Below are 11049 nucleotides of genomic sequence, written 5' to 3' on the forward strand. Positions count from 1 at the left end.
TATGACATCATTAATGTAACCAAGAAAACTTTTTTCTAAATCAGATTATATCCACAAGAATAAAGGTTAGGATTCAAAAAAAAAATTGGGGTAGATAATTAAGCCATAATCATGAGAGGGAGAGAAGTGACTTATTTAAGATTTGAGATCTTTAGTTGACTCTAGAGATCAGTAGTGGTTCAGTAGTAGAATTCTCACCTTCCTTGGTGGGGAGGGGGGTGGGCATCTGGGTCTGACTCTCAGTCAATGCACCTCAAGTGCGACTACTACCTGTTTGCCAGTGGAGGCTTGTGGGTCACCTGTGGTACAAAGCAGGTTTCATTGGAGCTTCTGGGCTAAAAGAGACTAGGAAGAAATGCTTGCCTGTCTACTTCAGGGAATCAGCTAGTGCAAACCCTATAGGTCACAGAGGTCTGACCTCACATTGCACGAGAGTCCTGTGAATCAGTGCTCAAGCCCAGGGCAGCTAACAACAATTGGATGTAAGTGCTTTGAAGCAAGAGGCCACAAGCCTCAAAGCCTCCATGGCCTGTGGGTAACAAATGAAAGGATTGATGAGGGTAGGGCAGGACTGGGGTGAATACTTGCCCCACTTGCCCGATGTGCTTGACATGTAGTTAAAGGCATTGTTGCCTGATAGGAAAAGGAATGGAGAGAGATTTTTTTTCAACACAAGGAGGAAATCCAAAACATTACATCAAATCTCCCAATTTGCAAATGCTGGCGACTAATTCAAATTTTGCAAAATATGTGGGGACAAAACAGAAGAAATATTTGCAGTTTATTTACAGTAGTTTCCTATTTTAGCTCATAGAGTAAGAATGAATTTGGATATTCTTTTAAACTAAGGCCATTTGACTTTCTGAAATTTCCCATTAATGTTAGTGTGTGATCTGTTTAGTCTTCTGGATATTTGTTGCTGGTTTACAATGACAGGTGTAAGAGATTTTTTTTGTTTTTTATTTCCTTACACTTAAAGTAGAAAAGTTTAAAATTAAGATACTTTTATCAGTTAACTACATTTTAATTGTGAATTTGGAAGAGGCTATCATTGACATGTTTTTTACAGTGACAGGGTGCATAGTCTTCAAATGCTGATTTTAAAGGATAATTAAAAGGGGAAAATATTATTATAAAAATATTACGAATACATCACCAGAGCATTTGCATATTATTTTTTAAATGTGATTTTTTATTATCATTATAAGAACATTTGCTAAATATTTTGATCTTTTAATGTCATATTCTGAGAATTATATAAAAATAGTAAGGTGTAGGTGTCATGGTAAAATATATAATTCAGTGTAGAAAACTTAATAAACTCTTTATGAAGGCAATCCAAATATTTAATTTTCATCTAGCTGCAGTAAAGTTTCCTCATTGTTGTGCTGAATTTTTGTTGTTGTTGTTGTGCTGAATTGAACTCTCTGGATCTAATAAAGACGACACCCACTCTTCTCTTATCAACTATCTCATCTAACATCTCACAATTATGATGATAGTAAAAAATCTACTATCTAACTAGTGCATTAGCACAGTTTGTCTGACAGTAATGAACCCTGAGACGAAGTGCTGGCTGTGATGGTTATTGTTATGTTGCACCATGATGCGTAGTGGTTTTGGCAGTTATGTATTTATGTAATCTGGCAGTTATGTACTGGTGTAGTCATCTTCCATTCCTGTATAATGTTGCTTTTTGCATAAATGACATGATATTTGGAACTTAACCATTCCATAAGTGAGGAGTAGGTGCGCTGATTTTTCTGTGGTCTTTGGCTGTTAAACTCAGCCATAGATCAGCGAGAAAGTTGCACATAGAATAATGTACTTCAAACTTAGTTCTTTTTATTCTTTTGTACGTTGGTCGTACAATCAGAACTGGAGCACAGTATGAAGGACTGGTATTGTTGGGTGGCATCCAGCCAGTTCTGACCCGCAGAGACCCTAGTCACGACAAAACGGAACACTACCCGGTCCTGCACCATCCTCACAATTGTTCCTATGCCTGAGCCCATTGACACCACTGTGTCAATCCATCTCAGTGAAGGTCTTCCTCTTTTTCACTGCCCCTCCCCTTTACCAAGCATGATGTCCTTCTCCAGGGACTGGTCTTTCCTGACAATATGTCCAAAGTATGTAAGACGATGTTTCACCATCCTTGCCGTCAAGGAGCACGTTGGCCACACTTCCTCCCAGATGGACTTGTTTGTCCTTGGAGCAGTCCATAGTGCTTTCCATGTTCTTCTCCAGCACCACATTCAAAGACACGGAGTCCTTTTCATTCTTCCTTATTGAATGTCCAAATTTCACAGGTGCACGAGGCAATGGCAAACCTGATGCCCTGTTGACTGTGATGGCCCCGCTTTTGGGCTATTGGGGATCCCCGGATGGGGGATCCATGGGGGGTCTTTTGGTCTGGGTGTGGAGTCAAAGCAATTATATTATTATGTTCCCTAATTCCGGTCTGCACCCTTAGAATTCTAATCCTGTTGCTCCGCTGCACCTCCCTTCCAGCTTGCTCCTTGATTCGCAGACCAGGGATGACCAAGGCTCAGATTCTAATTGGCCGATGCTGCTGCTCTCTAAATTTGTGCCTGCTTATCTTTACATTGAACCTCCTGTGATCTGGAAGTGATATTCATTTCAGGGGCTCCTTTGCCCTGTTGTCTGTGAGTCCTTGCAGTGAGCACCACTCCTTACTTAAAGTAAGCAAGGATGAAGGTTAATCAGCCTTCCTCTGATCCCGATGCCGCCACGTTCTTCTTCATATAATTCTGTTTCTCTGGTGATTGGCTTAGCATACAGATTGAATAAGTATGGGGAGAAGCTATAGCCCTGCCACACACCTTTTCTGTTTAAACCATGTAGTATTCCCTTGTTCTGTTTGCTCACTTGCCTCTTGACCCAGGCACAAGGTCCACGTGAGCACAATGAAGTGTGGTGGACGGTTCTCCACAGGTTTATTATGGTTCAACAATCGAATATATTTGTATGTCAATGAAACACAAGCAAACATCTTTCTGGCATTCTGTGCTTTCAGCCAAGATCCATCTGACATCAGCAATGACATTCCTTGTTCCATGACCTCTTCCTAATCCAGCCTGAACCTCTGGCAGCTGCCTGTCAATGTCCTGCTGCAACCATTGTTGGACGGTCCTCAGCAACATTTTATTTGCACGCGAGATTAATGATATTCTTCTATCGTTTGCGCATTCTATTGGGTCATCTTTCTTTGGAATGGTTACAAATATGGATCTCTTCCAGTCAGTTGGCTAAGTAGTTGTCTTCCAAATGTGTTGGCATAGACATGTGTGTGCGTCCAGTGCTTCATCAGTTTGTTGAAACAATTCACTTGATATTCCATCAATTCCTGGACCCTTGTTTTTGGCTAATGCTTTCAGTGCAACTAGAACTTCTTCTTTCAACATTGGTTCTTGCTCACATGCTACCTCTTCAAACAGTGGAATGGCAGCTAGTTCTTTTTGGTCCAGTGACGATTCTTTTCATCTTCTTTTGATGTTTGCTTCGTCACTCAGTATTTTCCCCACAGAATCTTGAAGTACTGCAACTCGACACTTGAATGTTGTTTTTAGTTCTCGCAGTTTATGGCATGCTCCGCATGAGGTCTGCAAAGAGTAATTCTAGCTAACTTAAAAATAAACCCATATGCAGGTGAAATGTTTTGCTTCTAAGTAACATTTTGCAATGCCCTTTTAGGAAGTAAACTATCATAGCAAGAAGACAATATATTCCCACAAGGTAGTGGTCCTCAACCTTCCTAATGCCGAGACCCTTCAGTACAGTTCCTCATGTTGTGGTGACCCCCAACCATAAAATTATGTTCATTGCTACTTCATAATTGTAATTTTGTTACTGCTATGAATCGTCATGCAAATATCTGATATGCAGGATGTATTTTCATTGTTACAAATTGAACATAAACATTATTAAAGCATAGTGATTAATCACAAAACAATATACAATTATGTATTGTGAAATATTTATGTGCTTTCCGATGGTCTTAGGCGACCCCTGTGAAAGGATCATTTGACCCCCCAGAGGGGTCGTGACCCACAGCTTGAGAACCGCTGTCTTACGGTAAAAAATATATTATCTGGAAATTTCCATGACAATATATATAGAAAAGACCCTTTTAAGAGGTCACAGTGATTATGTGATGATGTGCCATTTGTACTCACCAAGGCAAGCACATTCATGCCACTCACTGATTTGTCTTCAAAGGAAGGTTGTCCAATTGACAATTAGTGTGGGAGAAGAGACCTACTAATTAGTTAGATCTAATTTTAAAAGTCTGAATTATTGAATGCTTTAAGTAAACACAGTATTGTTCCTTAGGCATGTATTTATAAGGTAAGGTATAAATACAGAATACAATTTTAATTGAGGCTGGGCTTGGGTAATTTAAATATATCTTAAGCATTTATTTTGTAAACTCATTAGGAGTAAAGTTTGGGATTATAATTATGTTGAGAGAATATTAAACAAATTCTTGCCTAATATGGTGAAATTGAGTAACTTCTAAGATTTGCATAGGGAGATGACATTTTAAACTTTTTATTCCATAGTAATATAATGTGGAATATTTGTAATATATTTGATTTACTCCAGATTAATAGGATAGATTGAGACTCTTTTTGGTAGTGCAGACTAGATATAATAGAAAAATTAATTCTTTTTTGAAATCTACCTTCATAACTTGATTTAGTGTTATGGAAATATTAGACTTCTAAAAATCTTATTTACTGGAAGGACATACAAGAAATGATGAACATAGTAACCGGTGAGGAGGTAGAAGTGGAATAGTCAAGGACCAGTGTGGGAATGAGACGTCTAAATTTATAGTGAATATATTGTTCTCATTTTTAACTATGTAAAAACCCACCTTGAGAAAAATGTTTGCAACAGGTTTCACTTTCTAAGCAATAATTTCTAAAGTGTATGTATAAACATTGGCCAGTTAGTAAGAAAAAGACGGGTTAAGAAAAGGAACAAGAAGTTCACAAAATAGGAATTTAAAGAAATATATATTTTTTATGTGTGAAGTTTCTTTTGATGTTGTTGGTCTCCATCCCACCCACACTTTGTGGGGTGGGGTGGGGGAAGGTCCTCATGGAATGGGCGGCCATGTGCTGCATCGATGGGCAGGATGCCCGGGACCCATGACCTCACCAACTGTTTGCTCTGCCTGGTCATTCTCTTGGGCAGCATTCCCTTTCTCTGATTTTCTCAAAGCGTTGAGAAAATGTGCATATGTGAGTTTATTTGATGACTCCATTGGACTGTAAATTCTTACGGAGTCCATGTAGTGCAAATAAATTAATTTTGATAGTCCAAAACCAGTTATTTTTCATGGAATCTAGAAAATGAGTTTTCTATATCTGTTTTTGATGACTGTTTGTCCCTCTGATGTTTTTATCAGAAGCAATCTTTCCAGGCTTTTAGCTAAAGCTTCTCTCTCCCTCTTCCTTTAGATGGCGGCTACCATAATGATACTGTATGTGTCCAAGCTAAATAAGATCATTCATTTTCCAGATTTTGACAAGAAAATCCCTGTAAAGGTATGTCATAAAAGTACATGTAGCTGTGATGAAATATGGGAAAATACTTTGGAATTATAAATTGATTTCTAGTAAAGTACATACATATTGTCCTTATTTGCACTAGGTTTGAACATCTTAATACAGATTTTCTATTATTTACTTGTATTGAATCAGTTCTATGTGCCTTCTGAAAAGACAAAGTTCTAAACCAGGAATTGGCAAACTATCTCTGCTTCTTTGTGGACCAGACTGTCCCTGTGATAACTATTCAGTGCTGCCATATGTTTTGTGCTGGCTTGCATATATTTTATGATTTAGTGTAATTTAAAAACATTTTAGACTTGTGAATTATAATATATATTTAGAAAAAGGACAAATATATATGTACACCTGGATGAATATTTATCCTTATAACCCTTCATTGCCTAGACCATGAAATAAGATCACAAAGCCCTCTTTATCTGCTTTTCTGACTTTTACAATAATAGTTTTCTTACTTGCCTTGCAATTTTTCTAAATTGGTATTCAGCTCCGGTTTAGTTTTGCCTACCTTTGAACTTTTAATAAATAAAAGGAATCAACCTTATTCTTTCATACCTTCCTTCTCTCACATAGTGTGCAAAGACTCATGTTATCGTGTGTGGCTGTATTATTTTTATTTTATGACTATACCAAAGCTCATTGATCTGTTTTACTTTTGATGATACATTGGGCTGTTTCAGTTTGGGACTGGCAAAATAAAATATGTACTTAGAAAGTATCTGTGGTGTAGATTCTGTTGCACAAAAACACAGCTTTCTAAAACATAGGCTTCTGTGTTTTTGAAAGGTGGCTATCTGGATCTAGGAGGCACAAATGTTTTCATTTGGTTGCTAAAGTAAAGGTTGCTGGTTCAAGCCCACCCAGCCATGCCTTGGAAGAAAGTTCTGGCAATGGGGGAAAGCTCTGACACTGTTTCCTTAAAGATTAAGCCAAGAAAACCACACGGAATAGTTGTGCTCTGTAACACACGGAATTGCCTTGAGTCAAAATCAACTAACAATAACAACAGAATTTCAATTTGGTAATTGTTTACTTTCAGAACTTTAAAGACACCTAATCCTGACTTCTGGCCACCATTGTTTTGCTTTCGTTGTCTGTGTCTTTTTAAATTTTGGTCTAGAAATGTATGACTATTGAGTTAGTTAATTGTGCCAGCCTGGCCGATAATCACATGTGGTGCTGGTTGAAAGGCGGAGGGATAAATGGGTGGTGAAGCCTAGCCTTTCTAGTTCTCGGGTCTCTTGCTTTGTGATGGTTGCACCGGGTGCAGCTGCCTTAGCAGTTCCCTGCTTCAGCTTGCAAGATTGACTTCCTACAAGACATCCCCAAGGAGAAGCTACATGGACCTATCCCAATGCAGCCCTGGGTGCTGGAGCAGCCGTGTGGAGACCCCTGCTAGTGCTGAGATGCTGGTTCGTTCACTGACTCAGCTTTCCTCCTGCAGTCGGCATCATTGCCTCTGTTTTGTGAGGTGAAGGACTTTGTGGACTGGTGTTGGGTATGGGTTAATGTTGGACTTGTGGGTTTGGGCAGCATTGGGTTGGGATGTTTTCGTGATGCACATGTTCTTTGCATAAAACTCTCTCTTATACATGAGTTGCTGTGGATTTGTTTCTCCAAAGTACCTAGACTAATACAACTATGTTCCCAGTTCTTTTGTATGTGTATGTATTCCAACAAAAGTTAATTTACAAGAACAGGTGTGGTCTGGATGGGTAGACCACCACTCTTTCCATTCATTATGAGAATACCCCTATGAAAGTTTGAAGTTAATTTATCTAGTATTTGAATAGATGACCACAAATAACTTGCAATTTTTTGAAACAAGAGTCACTATTGTTGAATTATATATATGAATAGGGACAACTATTTTTTAAGGCTTAGGACCACTGAAATTATTATTATCACTAGCTGTGTCACGACTTGGCCATTTATAGGTTGTTTATCAGAATGTTAACTAATAAAGCGGAATGACCTAGCTCTGTTATTCTCTTTTTTTATATCTACTTTCTTGAGTTACATGTTTTGCAAGACTAACAACTTCTTTCATTGCAATGACCTTTTCACAACAGCATAAATGGTGATTATCTATGCACATGGACTTCTCCAGATAAGAATACACAGATATCAAAATGACTACATTTGTGGGAGGAGACAGCAGAGAAACTCAATATCAACAGCCAAAATGAGGTCATGGGTTGACTGTGGAACAGAGCATAAATTGCTCATATATAAGTTCAAGTTGAGGTTAAAGAAAATGGAAACAAATCCATAAGAGCCAAAATACATCCTTGAATATATCCCACTTGAATTTCAAGAACATCTTAAGAGTAGATTTGACACATTGAATACCAATGACAGAAGACCCGATGAGCTGTGGGATGATATTAAGAACCTCAAACAGGAAGAAAGAAAAAGGTCACGAAATAGACAGGAAAGAAAGGAAAAATGAAAGTGGATGTCAGACAAAATTTTGAAACATGCTCTTTATCACAGAATATCTAGAGCAAATGTAAGGAAAATGAAATAAATGAGCTGAACAGAAAATTTCAAAGGACAGCTTGATAAGACAAAGTAAAGTATTATAATGAAATGTGCAGAGACATGAGTTAGACAAAGGAAGAACACACTCAGCAGATCTCGAGCTGAAAGAACGGAGGAAATAGGTCAAGCCTTGAGTTGCACTATTGTAAGAGTCTATGAGCAAAACCCTGAACATTGTAGGAAGCATCCAAAGAAGGTGGAAGCAATACACAGAGTCACTGTACCAAAAAGAACGAGTCAGCATTCAACCATTTCAAGAGGTATCACATGATCAGGATTCAGTGGCACTGACAGAAGAGGTCCAAGCTACACTGAAGGCGTCAGCAAAAAACAAGGCTCCAGGAATTGACAGAATACCAATGGAAATGTTTCAACCAGCTGATGACGCACTCAAAGCAACACCGTCACCTATGCCAGGAAATTTGAAAATTAGCCACCTGGCCACCCAGCTGAAAGAGATCTATATTTGTACTCATCCCCCTAAAAGGTGATCCAGCAGAATGTGCAAACTACAGAACAATATCAAATGCAAGGAAAGTTTTGCTGAAGATTGTTCAATGGTGGCAGCAGTACATGGACATGGAGCTGCCAGAAATTCAAGCTGGATTCAGATAGCTTTGAGAAGAATAGGAACCCCAGCACACGTCAGTGTGGTCGTGCAGAACTTGTTGATGGACCAAGAGGCAGTTATTTGAATAAAACAAGGGAACACTGTCATTTAAATCAGGGAAAGTCTGCATCAGGGTTGCATCCTCTCACCATATTCCTCATTCTATCTGCTCAGCAAATCTGAGAGGTTGGACTGTCTGAGGAAAAATGCAGCATCAGGATTGGAAAGCTCTATTCACAACTTTCGACACAACTTTGCTTGCTGCAGGTAAGGAGGACCTGAAGCACTTGCTGATGAACATCAAGGGTTGCAGCCTTTAGTATAGATTACAACTCAATATAAAGAAAATCAAAATACTCACAACTGGACCAACACATAGCATCATGATAAGTGATGAAGAGGTAAAATTTGTCATTGACTTAATGTTGCTTGGATCCTCAATCCATTCTCATGGAAGAAGCAGTCGCTGCACAAGACCTCTGTGAAGTGTTGAAAAGCAAGGTTGTTACTCTGAGATTAAGGTGTGTCTGACCCAAGCCATGGTATTTTCAATCGCCTCACGTGCATGTGAAAGTTGGACATTGAATAAGGAAGACCAAAGGAAATTTGATGAATTTCAATTGTGCTGGCGAAGACTATTGAAAGTACTGTGGACTGCCCACAGAACAAACCAATCAACCAGAATGCTTCTTAGAAGCAAGGATGGTGAGAATTAGTCTCCCATACTTTGGACATGTTATCAGGAAAGACTAGCTCTGGAAAAGAACACCATGCTTGATAAAGTACAGACGAGGCGGCCTCCCGATGACATGGATGGACAGAGTGGCTGGAATAATGGGCTGCAGCATGAGAACAATTGGGCGGATGACACGGGACTCGGTAGTGTTTTGTTGCATCGCACCAGTGATTGCTATGAGCTGGCACTGACTTTGCAGACGCTAACTACAGCGACATTATATCGGTTAAGAAGTTCTGAGGTACTGTGTGGCTTTATGAAAAGGCTTTGCTTTATGAATGACTAGGTCTTACATTTTTCTGTCTTCAGTGTATTCTGAATAATATTTTTCTCAAAATCAGAAAGTAATATAGGAGCCCTGCATTCAGTAAGCCGAATTCCAGTGCTACTGGTTCATTGTTTGACCTTGCTCAATATTTTCTCATACTAGGCTTTTACAACAAAAAAAGTGACTTGAAATAGGAGCCTGGTATAACTTTTTTTGGAAAGGGGCATAAACCTTATGACATTGCAGTAAAAGATACAAATCTTTTCCTTTGTTCAGAAAAGTGTATAGGACGATGCTTTTAAAAGTTTATAGAAAAATGTTATATCTTTCATTTTCCATAAACGTTTTGAAGCCCTTCCCCCTTGCATATCTACAGATGTTTTGCTCATCATTTCATGGGCCTTCTACAGCTCGCACATGGACCATATGCCACCCACATCCTAACCTCTCCAAACTAGCCAGGGTTTCCATTTCCAATAGATCCGGTCCATATCCTTTCTTTAGAGAAATATACTACGTAGGGGGTAGGTCAGAAGTGTTCCATTACTGTCCAGCGTCCCCCTCTCACATCCCTCCTTCCCACTCTGATTTTCCATGTCACTGCCCAGTAGTTGATCTCAGGGAAAATGCATGAATGTGTGTGGATTCTAGAAAATTCAGTTATTGCAGCTTCAGACTCAAGCAGTGATGGGATTCAAATAATTTACCAAACAGTTCACTGCCTTAATGACCATTTTAAGTATAAAAAAAGATAAACTGAAAGGTGGTGGATTATTTGATAAGTTAATGCTTAAAAAGAACATTCAAAAAGGTTGACAAAACTAGATTGTCATATGAAAGAGTTTTAAAATATTAATAAAAATATTAAATAATACCTGGCAAGAACAATGAAACTATTGGCCATGATAGTTCCATACTGTTTCTTGATTGGCATCCTCACTTGCAACATCCTTCACTTTCATCCAAGTGTCATCGCTGTGTGATGTATCCTTAACCATTTTTTCACTGTGGGGTAGGATTCCATTCCTTTAGAGGTAGGCCAATTAGACAATAGTCATTGTATTTGATATTTTAAAATCAGGTAACTTCTCTTCTCTGAACATATTTGAGTTAGTTAATTGTGCCAGCCTGGCCAATAATCACATGTGGTGCTGGTTGAAAGGCGGAGGGATAAATGGGTGGTGAAGCCTTGGCTTTCTAGTTCTCGGGTCTCTTGTTTTGTGATGGTTGCATCGGGTGCAGCTGCCTTAGCAGTTTCCTGCTTCAGCTTGCAAGATTGACTTCCTAC

General features: G+C 38.9%; 1 protein-coding gene across 1 annotated transcript in view; it reads left to right on the forward strand.

The window, feature by feature from the left end:
* SLC35D2 (solute carrier family 35 member D2) overlaps positions 1–11049 on the forward strand; it is an 89688-nt gene that overhangs the window by 20798 nt on the left and 57841 nt on the right. The window contains 1 exon segment of the mRNA XM_045289435.1: positions 5493–5579. Within this exon segment, the coding sequence (XP_045145370.1) occupies positions 5493–5579 (87 nt within the window).

The sequence above is a fragment of the Echinops telfairi genome, unplaced genomic scaffold, assembly GCF_000313985.2.
Source record: "Echinops telfairi isolate 266 unplaced genomic scaffold, ASM31398v2 ScPeMD7_27;HRSCAF=92, whole genome shotgun sequence".
NCBI classification, from domain to species: Eukaryota; Metazoa; Chordata; class Mammalia; order Afrosoricida; family Tenrecidae; genus Echinops; species Echinops telfairi.